Raw genomic sequence first — 23,562 nt, forward strand, 5'->3', positions numbered from 1 at the left:
CATGACCGATGATGTATAGGTACATCCTAGGTCGTGTCGCTCCCTCAGCGCAGGGGCCCACATTTTTCCTGGCACATGACTGCTGATTCAGGTGATTCACAGAATTGTATAACATTGGGCTGAGTCAATGAAAAATTGAATTTTTCACTAAAATGTTACTATGGCCCTAAGTTTTCAATTTTCAAAAGTGATTATAGGAGAAAAGGACCAAACAATTTTCTATGTTATTTTACCTGAGTACCCAAATACCCCCATCCGTGGTCAAAAACTAATTTTGAGGCACATTGCAAAGCTCAGAAGGGAAGGAGCTCCATATTGCAGTTCTGATTTAGCTGGAATAGTTTGAGGGTGTCATGTTACTGTGGGAGAGTCCCTGTGGTGACAGAACATTAAAGTCCTCCGTAAGTGACTTCATTTTACAAACCACACTTCTCAATGAATTCCTATAGGGGTGCAGTAATCATACTGACACCACAAGTGGCTCACAGAATATTACAACATTGGGCAGGGAAGATGAAACGCCTGCCAGGGCCGTGGGATACTCGGTACTGGGACGGTACATAAAAGGGATGTGTCACGGCGGCAATGACCCAGTCCGTGACCCTGGGTGCCCATGTTAAAGGGAAGGTCTTTAAAGGGTTTTTTGAAATAAAGAAAGTTCGTGACACCATCTGTGGTATTCAGTCAGAGGTGACTAACGCTGCTTAAAGGGGTCCTCTGGGGTGATGTTATGGCAGCTAGATGGTATAACTTCCCACAGGTGAAATAGGTCCCCAGGGCTCCCGGTGATTAGATGGAAGATGGTGAGTGGTGCAGTAAAGAACGAAGGAAGCAGTTGTGAAGTCTTTTTACCTGGTTTACTGATGGTAGCAGGCAGCCAGACGGCTTGGAAGTGAGGTCAGAGTCCAGCTTTACCATGTGGAGTTAAAAGCCTTCCTTCTAGCGCTGTGTTGTTATAGTCCCTTACTGCCTATGGCTTTGTAGCAAGGTCCACTCAGTTCTCTCTGTCCATTGTAGAAGTAAGACACAAACCCGTATGAAAGGTGGCTCGAGCCTTTTTTTTTACAGGATCTCTATCATGACCCGGGCTCTATGTGTCACTGTGTCTCCTGGGTGTTAGGGAGGACAGGTTACATGTAGTCTTTGCTGTCCTACTCGCTTCTGCTGTGCCTCCTAGAGTACGACACAATCTCGGTCTTCCGGTTACCGGTATCTGCGCTCTGTCAGGGAACTAGCCCAGTCGTAGCTATTCTCCCTTGTCACTCTCCTGTGCTTTGCTCTCCGGTATGTTCGCTAAAAACTTTTCTTCCTTCTGTATTTTGCTCTCTAGGAGCTGCAGCACTTCAGGCGGTACAGCCCCTCACTCTTCCTTCTGCCTCAGACTGCTCCAGTCTGCTGTCTCACACCAACTGTCTAACTCTTCCTAACTGCCTAGCAACTGCCTAGCAACTAACTCCTCCTCCCGACCAGAGAGAGCAGCTCCCCTGAAGTCGGGTGTAGAGCTCCCCTTTCTGGCTCGGAGTCAGAATAGTGTTGTATGTGCTAATTACCTGTTAAAGGGAATCCTCCATCACTTCCAAGCGTGGAATCACTGTCCCTGCGAGGAAAGCAATGCCACTGTGAGAACCAGGACCCTGGGGTGTCACAAGGAAAAAATTATTATATTTTTGCCACAAAAATTTTGTTTTAGCCGCAGATTTTCACAAGGGGAAATGAGTAAAAATGGCACCAATATTTGTCACACAATTTTTGCTGAATATGGCAATACCCCATATGTGGCTGTGAGGTACTGATTAGCCACACAGTGATACTCGGGAGGGAAGGAGTGCTATTTGACTCTCGGAGAACAAATTATCGTATAATAGATTGCAGATTCTAGATACAGAGCTCCTAAGTGCTAGAAGAGCAAAATCCCAATTCAAGTGACAAATTTTCAAAAAGACATACCTCTTGGAATTTATCTACAGGTGTAGTGGCGATTTTGATTCCATGTGTATTTTCCAGAAACAAGCAGCAATGGATGTTGCTGAGTGAAAATTGCAAATCGGCCATTGTAGTATCTGTACGTTGTACTGCCCATACATTGTGCTCAGCTCCTGCTTCTGGAGATATGGACCCTGTAAATTAAGTGGGCTCTCATTGCTACAAAAATAACAAACATGTGGACATTAACCCCTTCACAACATGCACTGTACATGTATGGCGCATGTCATGCCTCTCCCTTTGATGTGAGATCTGGAGTGTCCATATCTTTCCTGGCACATGTCAGCTGTTTTGATCAGCTGACATGTGCCACTAAGAGTCGTGGGTGGAAACACCCACAGCTTTTAACTTGTTAAACGCAGCTGTCTCCAGAAGTGGATCACTAATCTCGCTATCGGCACCCGTGTCTCATGACCGCGGGTCGCTGATGGGTTTGCATGACAACGCAGGGTCTGCAGCAGAGCCCTGTGATTGTCATTGTCGGATTGCTATGAGCGCTGGCCAGGGGTCGGCTCTCATAGCATGTGAGCATTTCTGCTATACACAGGCTATCTGATCATCGCTGTATATAGCAGAGGCAATCAGAAGATCACAGCTTCTAGTCTCCTAGACTATTGAAGCAAGTGAAAAGTAAAAAAAAAATAAAAAAAAAATATTAACAAAATTTTAAAAAATATAAAAGGTCAAATCACCCTTCATCCGCCCCTTTCAAAATAAAACAATTTAAAAAAATACACATATTTGATATCGCCACATTCAGAGTCGCACGACCTATCAAGATATAAAAATAATTAATCCGATTGGTAAATTAAAATGCAATAATGGGCAATCAAAAGATTGTATCTACACCAAAATGGTATCAATAAAAACATGAACTCAGCGTGAAAAAAATAAGCCATTACCCAGCCCCAGATCATGAAATATGTGGAAGCTACGGGTCTCAGAAAATGACGCAATTTTTTTTTTTTTAACAAACTTTGGATGTTTTTTCACCACTTAAATAAAAAAGAACATATAAATGTTTGGTGTCAACGAACTTGCAATGACCAAAAAAATCATAATGTCAGGTCAGTTTCAACATCTGGTGAACATGGTAAAAAAACAAAAAACAGTTGTGGAATTGTACTTTTTTGCACTTTCACTGTACTTGGAATTTGTTTCCCATTTTCCAGTAAAAAAAACAATGGTGTTGTTCAAAAGTTCAACTCGTCCCACAAAAAAACAAGCCATCACATGGTCATATTGACGGAAAATTGAAAAAGTTATGGCTCTGGGAAGCAGGGGAGCAAAAAACAGAAACGCACAAATTGAAAATGGGCTGTGGCATGAAGGGGTTAAATGTAGTTGCTTAACCCCTTCATGACCTTGGGATTTTTCGTTTTTCCGTGTTCGTTTTTCACTCCCCTCCTTCCCAGAGCAATAACTTTTTTATTTTTCCGTCAATTTGGCCATGTGAGGGCTTATTTTTTGTGGGACGAGTTTTACTTTTGAACTACAGCATTGGTTTTAGCATGTCGTGTACTAGAAAACGGGAAAAAATTCCAAGTGCGGTGAAATTGCAAAAAAAGTGCAGTCCCACACTTGTTTTTTGTTTGGCTTTTTTGCTAGGTTCACTAAATGCTAAAACTGACCTGTCATTATGATTCTCCAGGTCAGTACGAGTTCATAGACACCTAACATGACTAGGTTATTTTTTATCTAAGTGGTGAAAAAAAATTCCAAACTTTGCTAATAAAAAAAAAAATTGCGCCATTTTCCGATACTCGTAGCATCTCCATTTTTCGTGATCTGGGGTCGGTTGAGAGCTTATTTTTTGCATGCCAAGATGACGTTTTTAATGATAGCATTTTGGTGCAGATACGTTCTTTTGATTGCCCGTTATTGCATTTTAATGCAATGTCGCGGCGACCTAAAAAACGTAATTCTGGCGTTTCGAATTTTTTTCTCGCTACGCTGTTTAGCGATCAGGTTAATGCTTTTTTTTAATTGATAGATCGGGCGATTCTGGGCACGGCGATACCAAATATGTGTAGATTTGATTTTTTTTTTATTGATTTATTTTGATTGGGGCGAAAGGGGGGTGATTTAAACTTTTATATTTTTTTTATTTTTTTCACATTTTTTTTAACTTTTTTTTTTACTTTTGCCATGCTTCAATAGCCTCCATGGGAGGCTAAAAGCAGGCACAGCATGATCGGCTCTGCTACATAGCAGCGATCTGCTGATCGCTGCTATGTAGCAGAAATGGAGGTGTGCTGTGAGCGCCGACCACAGGGTGGCGCTCACAGCCACCGGTGATCAGTAACCATAGAGGTCTCTAGGACCTCTATGGTTACCATCCTGACGCATCGCCGACCCCCGATCATGTGACGGGGGTCGGCGATGACGTCATTTCCGGCCGCCCGGCCGGAAGCGGTAGTTAAATGCCGCTGTCTGCGTTTGACAGCGGCATTTAACTAGTTAATAGGTGCGGGCAGATCGCGATTCTGCACGCGCCTATTACGGGCACATGTCAGCTGTTCAAAACAGCTGACATGTCCCGGCTTTGATGCGGGCTCACCGCGGAGCCCTGCATCAAAGCAGGGGATCTGACCTCGGACGTACTATCCCATCCGAGGTCAGATAGGGGTTAAGCACACTGTTGGGCTCAGAAGAAATGGGGGCATATGGATTTGGAAGCATAACATTTGCTGAATTTCATTTGGGAGGTGAGTAGCCTTAGCACTTTTTCAGAGTTTTTGCCCTACCAGTAATGTGAAAGTCCCCCATATTTCAATTGACAGATGATAGACCTGAGTGGGGACTTTTTTTGTGCAGTAAGTTGAAGCATTTATTGGGAACATATTACATAACATTTGGGATCACAATTATTCTGCAATCTATGCTGAGCACTTCCACCTGGCTTTCCATCTACAATCCGTCCGAATGACGTGATTCAGATGAAACCCCTGAAGGATACATTCCCTATAATAAGGCAGCAGAGATTTTCTGGCCTTTGTTCAGTGCTGTCCTTATTTTTAGAGGTTCACAAAACTGTGGCCATCTGCGGTTTTATGCACACTTACAGCAATGGACACAGACAGATCATAGGCCAGACGGTATTCACAGTGTCTCCATCTGCCTCATTATAGGGAATCTTCTGCCGGGGGTTCTGTCTGAATCACGTATTTTCAAGGTTTACACCAACCCCATTGTAAGCGCTCAGTGTAGAGTGCAGGATAAATGTGAGTCAAGTCTTATGGCGATCTTTGGCAGAATGCACAAATTAACAGCAGGGGAAGAATTTGTTTTATTTATTTTTTCATGCCACTCTTCAGGCAGTGATTTGACAACTTTATTCTTCAGGTTGGTACAATTACATTGATATCAGATTTATATAGTTTTTTTAAGTTTGGCTACTATCACACAATAAAAAATGTTTTTTTGCAAAAAGAGTCATGTAAGGGCACATCACATTTTATCATCCCTTTGGATCCGATTTTTGGGAGACAGAATCAACAAAAAACAGAAATTAGGAATTGATTTTTTTTTTTTTTTTTTTAAATGCCTTATAAGCTTGATAAGACAGCTATATTGTTCTGGTCACTATGATTTCAGCTATACCAATTTATATAATTTTAATGTTTTGCTGCTTTAACACAAAAACTACAGTTGTGATCAAAAGTTTACATACCCCGGCATAATATTTGCTTTCTTGGCCTTTTTTAGAGAATATGAATGATAACACCAAACCTTTTTCTCTACTCATGGTTATTGGTTGGGTGAAGCCATTTATTGTCAAACTACTGTGTTTTCTCTTTTTAAAATATAATGACAACTCAAACCATCCAAATGACCCTGATCATAAGTTTACATACCCGGATGATTTTGGACTGATAACATGCACAGAAGTTGACACAAATGGGTTTGACTGGCTACTAAAGGTAACATCCTCACCTGTGACCTGTTTGCTCGTAATCAGTGTGTGTGCATAAAAGTTGAGTGAGTTTCTGGGATCCAGACAGACTCTTGCATCTTTGACCCAGCCACTGATGTTTCTCGATTGTGAGTCATGGGGAAAGCAAAAGAATTGTCAGCAGATCTACAGGAAAAAGTAGTTGAACAGCATACTTTTTTGCTATGTTTTTTATTTTTTTTACAGTATTCTTTGAAGGGGCTAACTAGTGTGACAGTTTTATAGTTCGGGTCATTCTGGATGTGACAATACCAAGAATGTGTACTTTTTTGTTTATTTTTGCTTTTATGTATATATACCTATTTATTGGTATAATAATTTTTCATCTTTTTTCATTTATTTTGTAATTTTTTTTACAATTTTTTTAAACTTTTTTTTATTTTTCTGATTGGACAGGAGTGGGAACTCCCTCACTCTCTAAGCATCCTAAGTGTTGTGCTTGAGTTTGATCATGACATTTAGGGGTTTAAAAAGCCAGTGGCAGTGTGGACACTGCTTATGATGCTAGTCATTACTGACGGGCAGGCTGTGAGGCTGGCTAATCCAAAAGATTCATGGTCAAAAGCCAGGAGGGTACAACATAGACAGAGGGGTGATACAAATGAATAGCCAGGTCACAGTCCAGGGGTCAAAATACCAGGAAGATAGCGCATCAAGAAAAGGGTCAAGGCAAGCATTTGGTCAGAGCTTGGTCCTTGGTCAAGCAGCAGTAGATCAGAGCAGTGAGCACAGTGAACCTAGTCAAACATACACCAGTGAGCGAGAAGCTAGTGGCACTAGTCTGAGCAGATAATTTTCTGAACAGGAGAAGCTCAGGCAACACTCCACTACGATTGGATGACTAAACACGATGACGATGACACTTCCCGCTCGGCTTGCCTCAGAATTCGATTGGGCAGCTGAGAAGCTCAGCACACTGCTGCTCTAGATTGAACGGCAGACTGTAATTTACTGCATTCAGACACACTAAAAGGTGAAATTGTGAAAAATGCTGCTGGCTGTGACAGCCGGGGCTCACCTATTGCTAAACCTGAGCACTCAGCGGCTATAGCGTGGACACAGCTCCTGTGCTGTACACAGCTCATTTGCTCATTCATAAGGTGATCGGCAGCTCGTTTACATGACAAAAAAAATTGTGAAATGAGGATTTTTTTGTTCTCTATTATCTTGAAGTTTAAATATCCTTTAATATTCACTTTGGGAATTGTTTTAAGGGATGTGTAAGGGATATACAGGAGTATGTGGCAGAAAAAAATATTATAAGCGAGAGCCAGCATGATCTTAATAAAGCCAGAAATTGTTGATTCAGCCTAATTTTTATTAAAGCTTTGACAGAATGCTGCTTGTGGATATAGAGGACTTTTTTACTGGCCTGCATAACAGACAGATCCAAAATTTATAGGCACAGAATAATGATTAATACAGCACCACATCATTATCAGCAGTGCATCACCTGTTTGCACAGAACTATTGTATATGCTACCAATAAGGCCGGCGTCACACTTGCGAGTTTTACGGACGTAAGAGCGCAGAAACTACGTCCGTAAAACTCGCAAAAAATACGGCACAATTACTCTCTATGCCCCTGCTCCTATCTGCCGTATTAAACTGATCAGTATTATATGGCTTTCTACGGCCGTAGAAAATCGCAGCATGCTGCGTTTGTCACCGTATTGCGCAAATAAAACGCCAATGAAAGTCTATGGAAGCCCCAAAAATACGGATTACACACAGACCAGCAGTGTGACTTGCGAGGAATACGCAGCGGTGTTAGAGAGAAAAGCCGGTAATTCATTGCGGTGTACAGTAAAATCACACTGACAGCTGACATTAGAATAGGTAGAATAAATATGTACACATAGAATAGGTATATACAGTGGGGCAAAAAAGTATTTAGTCAGTCAGCAATAGTGCAAGTTCCACCACTTAAAAAGATTAGAGGCATCTGTAATTTACATCATAGGTAGACCTCAACTATGGGAGACAAACTGAGAAAAAAAAATCCAGAAAATCACATTGTCTGTTTGTTTAACAATTTATTTGCATATTATGGTGGAAAATAAGTATTTGGTCAGAAACAAACAATCAAGATTTCTGGCTCTCACAGACCTGTAACTTCTTCTTTAAGAGTCTCCTCTTTCCTCCACTCATTACCTGTAGTAATGGCACCTGTTTAAACTTGTTATCAGTATAAAAAGACACCTGTGCACACCCTCAAACAGTCTGACTCCAAGCTCCACTATAGTGAAGACCAAAGAGCTGTCAAAGGACACCAGAAACAAAATTGCAGCCCTGCACCAGGCTGGGAAGACTGAATCTGCAATAGCCAACCAGCTTGGAGTGAAGAAATCAACAGTGGGAGCAATAATTAGAAAATTGAAGACATACAAGACCACTGATAATCTCCCTCGATCTGGGGCTCCACGCAAAATCCCACCCCGTGGGGTCAGAATGATCACAAGAACGGTGAGCAAAAATCCCAGAACCACGCGGGGGGACCTAGTGAATGAACTGCAGAGAGCTGGGACCAATGTAACAAGGCCTACCATAAGTAACACACTACGCCACCATGGACTCAGATCCTGCAGTGCCAGACGTGTCCCACTGCTTAAGCCAGTACATGTCCGGGCCCGTCTGAAGTTTGCTAGAGAGCATTTGGATGATCCAGAGGAGTTTTGGGAGAATGTCCTATGGTCTGATGAAACCAAACTAGAACTGTTTGGTAGAAACACAACTTGTCGTGTTTGGAGGAAAAAGAATACTGAGTTGCATCCATCAAACACCATACCTACTGTAAAGCATGGTGGTGGAAACATCATGCTTTGGGGCTGTTTCTCTGCAAAGGGGCCAGGACGACTGATCCGGGTACATGAAAGAATGAATGGGGCCATGTATCGTGAGATTTTGAGTGCAAACCTCCTTCCATCAGCAAGGGCATTGAAGATGAAACGTGGCTGGGTCTTTCAACATGACAATGATCCAAAGCACACCGCCAGGGCAACGGAGGAGTGGCTTCGTAAGAAGCATTTCATGGTCCTGGAGTGGCCTAGCCAGTCTCCAGATCTCAACCCTATAGAAAACCTTTGGAGGGAGTTGAAAGTCCGTGTTGCCAAGCGAAAAGCCAAAAACATCACTGCTCTAGAGGAGATCTGCATGGAGGAATGGGCCAACATACCAACAACAGTGTGTGGCAACCTTGTGAAGACTTACAGAAAACGTTTGACCTCTGTCATTGCCAACAAAGGATATATTACAAAGTATTGAGATGAAATTTTGTTTCTGACCAAATACTTATTTTCCACCATAATATGCAAATAAATTGTTAAAAAAACAGACAATGTGATTTTCTGGATTTTTTTTTCTCAGTTTGTCTCCCATAGTTGAGGTCTACCTATGATGTAAATTACAGACGCCTCTCATCTTTTTAAGTGGTGGAACTTGCACTATTGCTGACTGACTAAATACTTTTTTGCCCCACTGTATATATATATATGTCAGTGAGACACATATATGTATATATATTCTTACTTCATACAGCCGCGATATAGCAAAAAGCCGGTAATTCAATTACCGGCTTTTTCTTTCTCCTTCCTAAAACCCGACATGATTTGAGACATGGTTTACATACAGTAAACCATGTCTTCTCTCCTTTTTTTTTTGCAGATTCCACACTACTAATGTCAGTAGTGTGTATCTGCAAAATTTGGCCGTTCTAGCTCTTAAAATAAAGGGTTAAAGCTCCCAGGCTTTCTAGGAAAGTTCCCACGATCTATGAACATCCAGCAGAGGGCGCCTCACCGCAAATGAAGCTAAATATAGATCATTGATCTATATTTAGCCTCATTCCCTGGGGTTTTGCAGCAAGGAGCAGCCTGCATTAGCGGAACTCCTTGCTGCAAAATGTTTTAACCCCTTCAGAAGGATTTACATCGTTGGACGTTACAGATCTGCGGAGGGTAAGGATATTGTTGGTTTATTATGTTTTTTTACTTACAGAACGAGGGTCTTCAGTGACTGGATTGGGCGTAGAATAAAATACTCCAACAACCATTGTTTTTATTTCATTAAAATAATTTTAAATAATGTGTTTGTGTTTTATTTAACCCTTTACTACAATTGGATTAATAATGGATAGGTGTCATAATTGACGCCTCTCCATTATTAATTAGGCTTAATGTCACCTTACAATAGCAAGGTGGCATTAACCCTTCATTACCCCATATCCCACCGCTACACGGGAATGGGAAGAGAGTGGCCAAGTGCCAGAATAGGCGCATCTTCCAGATGTGCCTTTTCTGGGGTGGCTGGGGGCAGATATTTTTAGCCAGGGGGGGGCCAATAACCGTGGACCCTCTCCAGGCTATTAATATCTGCCCTCAGTCACTGGCTTTACTACTCTGGCGGAGAAAATTGCGCGGGAGCTCACGCCAATTTTTTCCGCCATTTAACCCTTTATTTTAAGAGCTATAACGGCCAAATTTTGCAGATACAGACTACTGACATTAGTAGTGTGGAATCTGCAAAAAAAAAGGAGAAAAGACATGGTTTACTGTATGTAAACCATGTCTCAAATCATGTCGGGTTTTAGGTTTTCAAGCTGTATAGTGCTGGAAAAAATATTAATATATATACATATATGTGTCTACTGACATATATATATATATATATATATATATATATACAGTATATATATATATTTTTTTTATTTTTGGGACACATGGATCACTTCTATAGCGGTATGTTGGTTTTGCAAGCCTGCGAGAAAACCACGCAGTACGGATGCCATACGGATTACATACGGAGGATGCCATGCGCAAAAAACGCTGACACACCCTGCCTACGGAGGAGCTACGGACCACTATTTTCGGGACTTTTCAGTGTATTACGGCCGTAATATACGGACCGTATTGTTTTACGCTGTGTGTGACGCCGGCCTAACGATGATTTTTTAATGCCTCTTTATAAACTCAATGCACTAGATGAACCAGTGTTTTTCACATTTGTTGTGTCATTTTTTACCTTTTTAAATAGGACAATAATAATTTCCCATTTATTATCTTAACCAAATGGGCTTTACAAAGGGTTTTCTGGGCTCAACATAAAATTCTACAGGCATGGCATGTGACTGCAGATTGCCGAATCATGACAGTGTGCAATGTGCATAATGTCAGGATTATCTCTAATTCTAACTCAAGTGCTCAATTTGCGTAATTTTGATCACATGGCAAATAGCTTCTATTTTGCTTCTCCCAATGTTCTATTGGAAGAAGTGGATGAGAAACAGATGCAGGAATCTGCAATCCTATAATGAGATTGCAGAAATGTATGATCCTTTTCCTTATTTGTGCGGTGTTGCTATCAGTGTGTCAAGGGTGGGAGAAGAGGGTTGCATTGACAATACAACACAATGGGCATCACTTTGAACACATTTTATAAGTGGTCATAAACTTGTAAGTAACTCATGAAAGAATAAAGCTATGTTAAAACCAAGCACACCATTGTCTTTCTTGTGAAATTCTCAATAAGTTTGATGTGTCACATGACCCTCTTCCCATTGAAAAAAAAAGTTGGATCCAAAATGGCTGACTTAAAAATGGCCGCATGGTCACCACATATCTTGAAAAGTTTCCCTACTCCCATATACTAATGTGGCACAAACAGGAAGTTGATATCACCAGCCATTTTATTTAGGTGTATCCATATACATGGCCCACCCTGTATTATTATAAACAGTAAGAACTACAGTTTATTATTTTGAAGGGTGAAATGATAAAATTATGGAAAAATGTTTTTCATTTTAGAAAAGTACTTAGGGTTGCAGCTTTGACAAGAGCTATTGAGGATTGTATACTTTCATTTATAACTTTCTCCAAAACTGTTATATTTTATATAACATTACTACTGTACATGGGAGTTACAATGATTCAAATACAATAAGCAAATTGAAATGCAAAATTTGAGCAAATAACATTGTATTAATGCATAATGTAGTGCATCAGTGTAGTATGGTGCGTAGAATGACTTGTGCAATCATATTGCACAGATATTAATTTTGGAAAATTAGCCATAGCGAATGTAGAATAAATATAAATTATTAGACTAATTTAATATTCCATGTGGTGATTATGATAATAGGGAAGGGAAGATACTTGCATATTAATCTGCAAAAAATGAAGCTGATTTGTAAACATCCTAATTTATTCCTGGGAAAATGCAATTATTTTAAATGTTGGGAAGGTCACTGTGAGACTGAGAAAATCAGTTTTATAGAAGTAAAGGATGGTTTTGACAGATGGAAGTAGGAGTTTTGGCAAAAGCATACTATGTAGAGATAAACTTGCTAATGCGGGGATGAAATCACAGTGGCATACCATGTAATTCTGATTTTTCTTGAGCGTATTACAAAATAAAATACTTTACAAGTACAAACAAAATTAATGAGAAACTTTTTACTTCTAAAATTTTACTTTTAGAGATTATTAACTTTATTTACTTCACTTTAAGATAATTGCATTTTTACATTTTCCCAATATTTCTGCAAAAGCCTTAAAGTAACAAATCTTAATAAAAGTAGATTTTCTCCTTAGATACAAACATATCAGCAAAACTAAAGAGCCACTACAGACTCCTCTTCATTGTTTTTCCTGAAATATTACAGCAAATATTCATGTACCTGGTACTATAACTAACCCCAAATACTTAAAAAGGCCATGGATTTAGCACCAGAAGAAGGCATGTGTTTGACCATTATTGATTTGTCCCAATTTTGGTTACAGACTATTCAGTCGACTATTTAGGGATACTGGATCCTTCAATTAAACAATAATGTTCAAAAATATTTATTTAACAAATTTTATGTTAGGATATTTGTTATTTGTCGAATTAGCTTGTAAGCAAAGCATATACAGTTACACTCAAAAGTTTACATACCCGGGTAGATTTTTTGCTTTCTTGGACTTTTTTCAGAGAATATTAATGGTAACATCAAACCTTTTTATCCACTCATGGTTAGTGGTTGGAGGAAGCCATTTATTGTCAGACTACTGTGTTTTCCCTTTTTAAATAATGACAACCCAAAACATCCAGAGGACCCTGATCTAAAGTTCACATACCCCATTTCTTAATACTGTGTATTGTCCCCTCCAACATCAATGACAGCTTGAAGTCTTTTGTGGTAGTTGTGGATGAGGTTCTTTATTTTCACAGTTGGTAAAACTGCCCACTCTTCTTGGCAAAAAGCCTCCAGTTCCTGTAAATTCCTGGGCTGTCTAGCATGAACTGCGCGCTTGAAATCTTCTCAGAGTGGCACAATGATATTGAGGTCAGGGGATTGAGATGGCCACTCCAGAACCTTCACTTTGTTCTGCTGCAGCCAATGACAGGTCGACTTGGCCTTGTGTTTTGGATCATTGTCATGATGGAACATCCAAGTACCTCCCATGCGCAGCTTCCGGGCTGATGATGGCAAATTTGCCTCCAGTATTTGCTCATAATGTGCTGCATTCATCTTTCCTTCAACTTTGACCAAGTTCCCTGTGCCTTTGTAGCTCACACATTCCCAAATCATCAGCAATCCACCTCCGTGCTTTACAGTAGGAATGGTGCTCCTTTCATTAAAGGCTTTGTTGACCTCTCTCCAAATGTAACATTCAGGGTATGTGCACACGTCAGGATTTCTTGCAGAAATTTTCCTGACAAAAACCGGACATTTCTGCCAGAAATCCGCATGCGTTTTTACCGCGATTTTACCACGATTTTGACGTGTTTTTGATGCGTTTTTGGTGCGTTTTTCCCAAATGCATAGAATTGTGGGAAAAACGCAGAAAATTTGCAAAAATAATGAACATGCTCATTTTTTTATCGCGATGCGTTTTTTTCGCGGAAAAAACGCATCCATGTGCACAAAACATGCAGAATGCATTCTAAATTATAGAATGCATAATGTATGCATTTTTAATGAGTTTTTATAGCTTCTTAGTGCGAAAAAATGCGAAAAAAAAGCGAAAAAACCTGAACGTGTGCACATGGCCTTATGGTTGTGGCCAAAAAGTTCAATTTTGGTCTCATCACTCCAAATTACCTTGTTCCAGAAGATTTGAGGCTTGTCTCTGTGCTGTTTTGTGCATTGTAGGAGAGATAATTTGTGGCATTTGCGCAGTAATGGCTTTCTTTTGGCGACTTGACCATTCAGCCCATTTTTCTTCAAGTGCCTCCTTATTGTGCTTCTTAAAACAGCCATACCGCTACTTTTCAGAGAATCCAGTATTTCAGCTGATGTTATTTGTGGGTTTTCCTTTGCATGCTGAACAATTTTCCTGGCAGTTGAGGATCAAATTTTTGTTGGTCTACCTGACCATGGTTTTGATTTTACAGAGCCAGAGATTTTCTATTTGTTAATCACAGTTTGAACACCGCTGACTGGCATGATCAATTCTTTGGATATCTTTTTGTTTCCTTTATACAGTTCAACTACCTTTTTCATAGATCCATTGGCAATTCTTTTGCTTTACCCATGACTCCAAATCCAGAAACATCAGTGGCTGGATGAAAGATGCAAGAGTCAGTGTGGATCCCAGAAACTCACTCAGGGTTTATGCATACACACAAGCAACAGGTCACAGGTAAGGATGTTACCTTTAGTAGCCATTCAAACCCATTTGTGTCAACTTCTGTGCATTTTATCAGGTCAAAATCACCAGAGTATGTGAACTTTTGATCAGGGTCACTTGGATGTTTTGGGTTGTCATTATGATTTAAAAAGACAAAAAACAGTAGTCTGGCAATAAATGGCTTCACCCAACCACTAACCATTAGTGGAGAAAAAGTTTTGGTGTTATCATTCATAGTCTCTGAAAAAAGGCCAAGAAAGCTAAAATTCTGCCTGGGTATGTAAACTTTTGATCACAACTGTATCTAATTGGATAGTAGAGATAAGCAAATCAGCTGAAATTTCAACTCAGCAGATTCACTCAATTTTGGCTGGAAAATGTGATTTTATTTTGCCTCAAATTTATTCACTGATAATCTAATGTGCCCCAGTTGGTGGTAAATACATTTATGCTTTGAAGTCTTTCCAGAACCCAGAGCATAATGAATGGTGAGATTTAAAAATAAAAAAGCATACTTACCTCACCCCACTGCCTCAGTCACCCACCACCACTCCCTGATGAAGGCAGATGCCGAAACGCAAGTGGGGTGGACGTATCCAGGGACATCTGTATCTGTACCCACACACAGGTAATTTAATAGTATACACGCTTACCCCCAGCATGTTTTGTATTTTTATATATGGCCTTCATACACCACTTGGTGAAAGATAAAACAATCCGCATGCACATGCACCACATCTTTGATACCTATTGTATGCTCATTCACTTTACTTAAGTTTTTTACCATCCTACTTACCTGTGCCATATTATACAATTGGATACGCCATACAATTTTGACCCTATACTTCTTGTCAGCAATTTTCTATCTAGGCATCTGAGCTAATTAACCATTTCTATGCACCTATGCACTTTATGCTAATATACTCTTATACTGTTACTTGATTGCATTTTTTTGCCCTATCACTGAAATTGCATTTTTACCATCATTATTCTATGTATATGTATTTAATTTATACCATGTAATTGTTCTTGGATATCACGTCCACTTTCCATCTGATTATTTTTTTCCGCCCAATCCAATTTTTATGTCTATGTAATTAATAAAGTTATCTTATTTTGCTATCATAGACTCTTGTATCCGGTTTGGTTTCCTTTTTCTTTCATTCTTCATTATTTTACTCTCACCCCTAAGTATTCCCATTGTTGGCCACTATTTAGTTACTACATGTGTGTTTACTTTTGAGATTCCCTGTTTTATCATACACCTCCTGTATGAATGTGTTTGTAAACCATACACAATACAAACTTTTAACACTTTCTTTATTGTATTATGTGAGATAGCTACACACCATCATAGGCATCATGAATTCACGGTATTGGCCTTCACACAGTGTGTAGCAACACACCTCTGCAGAAAAATGTCCCAATTAAAAAAAATGCTTTACAGTACTGAAGTCAGAAGATAAAAAAGGGGTCATCTGCTCTGAAAAGTAGAAATGCTAATCACAATGTAAAGTAGGTAGCACAGTGTATGACTCATTCAATTGTGCAGAGCTTACTAACAATACAGTAAGGGTGAAAAAGGTATAAAAACAGCAGACGCAGAATTACTTACTGTGCACAAAGTTTCAAATGTTTTTGCTGATACAAATGATCCATCAAGGCCAAACAGAAATATAGATGCGTAGGATAACATTCCTCCAAGGATAATAAGGTTGTTCATGTAAGGACTAGACATCTTTATTAACCTGTCAAAGAGAACACATAAATGCTGGCTGATGAAAGAAACAGCACTTTAATTATACAAACAGTCTAACTGTCTACATATATTCTATCTATCTATCTATCTATCTGATAGCTACTTACAGTATCTATCTAATATGTATTTGCCTATTTAATATTTATCTATTTATCAATCTACTCTAATATCTACTTATCTATCGAATATCTATATAACTATTTATTAGAGAATGATGAGCGGTGTTCGAGTCGACCTGTTCGCCAATTTCAAATTCGAGATGTTTTGGGCGGTATTCGCGTAGTTCGACGAACTCGAACAATTTGCTTAAAATTTGGCTGTGCGAGTTTTTGTTCAATAACTGTTCATTCACCAAAAGCCTAACTTGATTTGCACATTAAAACTGTTTATCATCATTAATAGACTGTTTCAGTGTACAGTGGGCGGGGGATAGATCTGTGCTGAAATAACGCCGATCTCCATTTTTGTTTTCCCCGCATTTATAGTGGGGCGGTGCAGTCTCTCAACCTATCAGCAGTGCACACACACACAGCAATGTGCATGTGATGCACACAAGCAAGGGCATATGTCATTGGCTGTGCGCTTATCTGTTAGCACACCACCAGCAGTGCTGAACACACGTTCAGAGAGAACGCTGGCTGCAGGGCACGACAAGATCTCCAAGGCGTGAGTGTCAAGCTCAGGCCATTTTTCAAGATTGGAAGCCTAAAATGAGCAAGGGTCCAGTTCCACAGTCATGGCATCGATGTTAACTTGGAGATACTCTTGTACCATCCTCTCTAGGCGTTGGTTGTGAGTCAGACTTCTTGTCTCCTGAGGCCTTGCAAAGGATGGTCTAAAAAAATCTTGAAACGATTGGAAAAAAATTGCTGTTACCACCAGATACGATGTTACTGTTACGGTTTGAGTGATGACTCGATAGTCCCACAGTTGGCAAGTTACAACTCAGAGATTCACTACGTGCACCACTGGTGTTTTGTGGAAAAGCAGATGTTAGATTCTGTAACAGTCTCTGCTGACACTCCTGCATGCGTGAATCCCTTTCTATACAAGGAATTATTTCGCCAAATTTGCTTTTGTACCCGGGATCTAAGAGTGTGGCAACCCAGTAGTCGGCATTACTTCGGATTCTGACAATCCAAGGGTCATGTTGCAGGTAGTGCAGCAAGAATGCACTCATGTGTCTTGTGCATCCAGGAGGACCAAGTCCTTGTTGTCTTGGTGGTGGCAAGGTGAGAACCATGCTTCCTTCGTCAGCACTCTCCCCCTGACCTCGCACAACAGAAATTTGATCAAGGTCTCCCTCATCTGTTGAGTCTTCCATGCCCAGCGCCAGTTCATCCTCCACTTCTTCCTCGCCTCCTGCACCTTCCTCAGCAGTTTGGCTGCTACCATGTGCCCTCGGTAATCCTTCTCTCCCAGCCTCCAATGCCAGCCGACTTGGTGCTGCCAACCTTCTTGACCTTGGAGATATGATCCCTTCCGCATACAACTCCTCCTGTTCCTCCTCCTCTTGTTTCACCACCTGACTCTGAACACTGTGTAAGGTGTGCCCCAACATGTAAATCACCGGAATGGTCATGCAGATAATGGCATCGTCAGCACTAAACAGCTTCGTCGCTATTTAAAAACTGTGCAGAAGGGTGCATAGGTCCCTGATCTGAGACCACTCCTGCAGGGTGATTAGCCCCACCTCTTGATCTCGTTGGCCCAGGCTGTACGTCATAACGTATTGCACCAGGGCTCGTTGGTGCTGCCATAGTCGCTGCAACATGTGCAGAGTTGAATTCCACCATGTGGGCACATCACATTTCAGCCGGTGAACTGGCAGGCCCAACGACTTCTGTAAAGATGCAAGTCGTTGAGCTGCGGGATGCGAACGTTGGAAGTGAGCACACAGCGACTGTGCCCTCTGCAGAAGCCCATCTAGTCCGGGATAGTGGGATAAAAATTGCTGGACAACCAGGTTCAAAATGTGAGCCATACAAGGCACGTGTGTGACATTGCCCCGGCGAAGGGCTGCACCCAGGTTGGCAGCATTGTCGCACACAGCCTTCCCTGGCTGCAGGTTGAGTGGAGACAACCATTGATGGAACTCGATCTCCAGAGCTGACCACAACTCCTCAGCTGTGTGACTCATATTTCCCAGACATTTCAATGTAAACACTGCCTGATGCCATTGAGCCATGGTGACAGCATAGTGAGGAGGTGTGCAGGGAGCATAGTGAGGAGGTGTGCAGGATTCCTTCTGCGCAGTTACAACGCGGGTGGCATTACTAGACAGTCTTTGGGTGCAGGTGGAGGACCGAGAGGAGGTTGAGGAGGCAGAAGCAGTGGAGGAACTTCTAGATACAGAGGATCGATGAGCAACTCGTGGCGACGGCAAGACTTGGACAGCAGCCCCTTCTCCTGATGTCGGCGTAGTTACCCAGTGCCCAGTCACCGACATGTAACGCCCCTGTCCATGTCTACTCGTCCAAGTGTCTGTGGTAAAATGCACTCTGTCACATACAGAGTTTCTCAAGGAAGCGGTGATGTTGTGTGCGACATGCTGGTGTATCGCAGGCACAGCTTTCTTTGAGAAGTAGTGGCGACTGGGCATCTGGTACTGGGGCACTGCGACAGACATAAGATCTCGAAAATCCTCGGTGTCCACCAGGCGGAAAGGCAGCATTTCTGTAGCCAACAGCTTGCAGATGGAGGAATTCAACCTCTTAGCTTTGTCATGGCTAGGAGGAAATGGTCTTTTACTTGTCCACATCTGAGGGACTGAGGGCTGGCTGCCGTGCTTAAACGGAGTTGCGTAGGGTGTCCCCGGCAAACTGCTGGTCTGTGAGGAAAGTGCAGGCGGAGATGTTATGTTACCTTGATCAAAATGTGGTGTCGATGTCGGAGAGCGCTCAACACCAGCAGGTGTTTCCACTTGCAAATGTCCTGATGACCTGCTAATCACACTGGCTGTTGTGGGTAAAAAGGTGTAAGATCTGCATCCAAAACCATGTGCGACTTCTGTCCCCACAGTCACAGAGGATGAAGAGGACGCGGATGCACTTGATGGGGCAGACGATGGTTGACCCGGCTCACTAGGCCGTATTGTAGCACAGTGAGCTTCCCACTGCAACTTATGCCTCATATCCATGTGACGATTCATGCATGAAGTACTCAAGCTAGTGATTTTTTGGCCTCTACTGAGATATTGTTGACAAATATTACAGACAACATGAGTTGGGTCATCCTTTGCAATGTCAAAAAATGCCCAGGCTATGCAAGGTTTAGAGCCTGTGCCCCCTGAAGAGCCACCACAACTTTTGGTCTGAGGCACAGTAGGGGTTGAGGATGCAGTTGTTGACGTGCTTCCAGTACTCCGTCTCTGTCCAGGAAGGCGCACCATTACCTCATCATCAGACTCATCTCTAGCATCCTCCTCCACCTCCTCTGCAGACCACATGGACTGGCAGACTGGGGGTTGACAGTAAGTGGGGTCTACAACCTTGTCATCATCATCCTATGTGTTCTCACACCCATCGTCCTCAGAGCCAACCTCTCAAGTTTTCGTTCCAATCAGGTATCTCATTCTCATCATCATCTTCCTCATTGTCTCCACCAACAGGAGTTACAGTTTAGGAACGAGGGTCTACATTATGCTCAGAACCTTCTAAATCTGGGCCTGGATCTGACTCACAAAGATTCTGGGCATCAGTGCAGATCATTTCCTCGTCTGGATTCACAGAAGCTCTGGTGCAGACCTCTGATTCCCAGGCTATAATATGCGTAAACAGCTCTACAGATTCAATCATGTGTGTTGCCCCATGCTCAGACGGGCAGCTGGAGACTTGGGAGCTGTGAGGAAGCAAGTGCGATTGGTTTGACAACTCTGAGGACTGGAGTAGTTGTGATGTTTAAGTTGACATGGAGGAGAGCCCACTTGAACGAGCACTTGATATCCGTTCAAGCACCTGCTGTTTTTGTGCCTCATCTGGAATTTTTGGAGATGCTTGTAGCGATGGTCATAAGAAAGGGATCATATCAGATTGTCCACGAACAGAAGTAGACATCTTACTTTGGCTGGAAGATGGTCTTTCTTCTGCAGATGTTACTGTTGCTTTACCACCTCCCCCACGGACACAACCTTTTTTTCTCTTTCCAACACGCCTATTTCCCTTTCCACCAGAAGCAGGCCTTTTGCCACTCATTTTAGTGCTTAACTAATTGGCAACTTTGTATCTGTAGTTGTTGGCACAACAACGGATGGATGAAAACCGAGCAGAACTGAGTGGCCAAACTGTGGTACTAGGCCCAAAACTAATAACTGGATAAGATGCAGTGAAAATTGAAATACACAGGTGGTATAGTTAGTTCACAGGCGGGCTACTCTTCTGACATGCAGACACTGCTCCTAGGCCCTAAACTATTAACTGGATTAGATGCAGCGAAAATTGAGATACAGAGGCGGTGTAGTTAGTTTCACAGGCGGGCTACTCTGCTGATGTGCAGACACTGCTCCTAGGCCCAAAACTAATAACTGGATTAGATGCAGTGAAAATTGAGATACACAGGCGGCGTAGTTAGTTTCACAGGCGGGCTACTCTGCTGACGTGCAGACACTGCTCCTAGGCCCTAAACTATTAACTGGATTAGATGCAGTGAAAATAGAGATACACAGACGGTGTAGTTAGTTTCACAGGTGGGCTACTCTGCTGACATGCAGACACTGCTCCTAGGCCCAAAACTAATAACTGGATTAGATGCAGTGAAAATTGAGATACACAGGCGGTGTAGTTAGTTTCACAGGCGGGCTACTCTGCTGACGTGCAGACACTGCTCCTAGGCCCAAAACTAATAACTAGATTAGATGCAGTGAAAATTGAGATACACAGGCGGTGTAGTTAGTTTCACAGGCGGGCTACTCTGCTGACGTGCAGACACTGCTCCTAGGTCCAAAACTAATAACTGGATTAGATGCAGTGAAAATTGAGATACACAGGCGGTGTAGTTAGTTTCACAGGCGGGCTACTCTGCTGACGTGCAGACACTGCTCCTAGGCTCTAAACTATTAACTGGATTAGATGCAGTGAAAATAGAGATACACAGGTGGTGTAGTTAGTTTCACAGGCGGGCTACTCTGCTGACGTGCAGACACTGCTCCTAGGCCCAAAACTAATAACTGGATTAGATGCAGTGAAAATTGAGATACACAGGCGGTGTAGTTAGTTTCACAGGCGGGCTACTCTGCTGACGTGCAGACACTGCTCCTAGGTCCAAAACTAATAACTGGATTAGATGCAGTGAAAATTGAGATACACAGGCGGTGTAGTTAGTTTCACAGGCGGGCTACTCTGCTGACGTGCAGACACTGCTCCTAGGTCCAAAACTAATAACTGGATTAGATGCAGTGAAAATTGAGATACACAGGCGGTGTAGTTAGTTTCACAGGCGGGCTACTCTGCTGACGTGCAGACACTGCTCCTAGGCCCAAAACTAATAACTAGATTAGATGCAGTGAAAATTGAGATACACAGGCGGTGTAGTTAGTTTCACAGGCGGGCTACTCTGCTGACGTGCAGACACTGCTCCTAGGCTCTAAACTATTAACTGGATTAGATGCAGTGAAAATAGAGATACATAGGTGGTGTAGTTAGTTTCACAGGTGGGCTACTCTGCTGACGTGCAGACACTGCTCCTAGGCCCAAAATTATTAACTGGGTTAGATGCAGTAAAAATTGAGATACCCAGGCGGTGTAGCTAGCTTCACAGGCGGGCTACTCAGATGACTATCAGACAATGCTACTAGCCCAAAAGGATTGGCTGAGCTAGATTACACCAAATGCTGTGACAAACACTTGCATAGTACTGGCACAGACCTGCCTGGCAAACAGTGCTATGAACTGCTGTAACCTACCCTGAAAAGGGCTGATATTACAACTAGTCCCGACTCCTCCTGGCTCCCTAAACCTATCTCTCTGATAATTCGCTCCAAAAAAATACTCTTAGTCTGTATAGCGCCCACAGCAGCAGCGGTGCTGTCTAACACTAAGCTGCAGCAGTGAGGAAATTGTGGCTACGGGGCAAATGGCTGGTTCTTAAAGGGCAAGGAGGACATGTGACATACACAGCCAATGACACATGCCCTTGCTTGTGTGCATCACATGCACATTGTTGTGTGTGTGTGTGTGTGTGCACTGCTGATAGGCTGAGAGACTGCACTGCCCCACTGTAAATGCGGGAAAGAAAAAAAAATGGAGATCGGCGTTATTTCAGCACAGATCTATCCCCCGTCCCCCACTATACACTGAAACAGTCTATTAACAATGATAAACAGTTTTAATGTGCAAATCAAGCGAGGCTTTTGGTGAACGAACAGTTATCCAACAGAAACTCGAACAGTCGAATTTTAAGCAAATTGCTCGGGTTCGACGAAGGACTCGAACACCGCCCAAAAACAGCTCGGATTTCAGATTGGCGAACAGTTCGACCCGAACACCGCTCATCTCTATTCTTTATACCAGATAAACATTCCTCCTGAGCAGCGGCCCTGTTTGGTGTTTTTTTTTTTCTGAGCAGGGACACAGATTTCCCTGTATCTTATGTGTACTAGGTATTTGTTTTCAGCTCTGGTCTATGTTTCCAGGAGGATCTGAATGTCTATATTTTTCAGTGTTTGTTTAAAGTTCGGGTCATTTGTTTTACATTCAAAGGCCGAGGGGTTCAGGCCTTGGATGTTCCAGTTGCTGATTGTAAGTGGAGTTATATTTTTCTGTTTCTTGTATATATTTTGTGTATATATACCTTGTAATGAGTGTGGCTGTGTAGAACACACCAGATTTCTGACTGGTTTATTATCTATCTATCTATCTATCTATCTATCTATCTATCTATCTATCTATCTATCTATCTATCTATCTATCTATTGTGAAAAGTAGCAATGCTTAGGATTAGATAGACCATCCTGCTGACATAAATGTTAACGAAAGGTGAATTCCCATATGAAGCATTATTAACAAGTCCCAAGTCTGAGACCCCCACCTGTTGAGTGTAAGGGGGGTCCTAGAAGCCAATTCCAAACATTAAAAGTATTTCTCCATTAACATAAAAAATGAGTGGGATCTCTTTTCATAACAACCTTAATGCTTTTCTGTTATTCCAGTGTTGTATTCCTCACGTAGTTATACAAAAAGAAAACATTTATTTACATCACCTAAAGAGACGTACGAAGTATGGAACCCGTTCAAGAACATGAAACTAGGCAAAGATGTGCT

The 23,562-nt window shown here is 41.8% G+C and overlaps 1 protein-coding gene across 1 annotated transcript in view; it reads right to left on the reverse strand.

Annotated features, from left to right (window-relative positions):
- Positions 1-23,562, reverse strand: part of GABBR2 (gamma-aminobutyric acid type B receptor subunit 2) — a 1,074,198-nt gene that overhangs the window by 349,213 nt on the left and 701,423 nt on the right. Inside the window, exon 11 of the mRNA XM_069730579.1 lies at positions 16,163-16,295. Within this exon, the coding sequence (XP_069586680.1) occupies positions 16,163-16,295 (133 nt within the window). The remainder of the gene's footprint in view (positions 1-16,162; positions 16,296-23,562) is intronic.

Source organism: Ranitomeya imitator, chromosome 6 (genome assembly GCF_032444005.1).
Source record: "Ranitomeya imitator isolate aRanImi1 chromosome 6, aRanImi1.pri, whole genome shotgun sequence".
Lineage (NCBI taxonomy): Eukaryota > Metazoa > Chordata > Amphibia > Anura > Dendrobatidae > Ranitomeya > Ranitomeya imitator.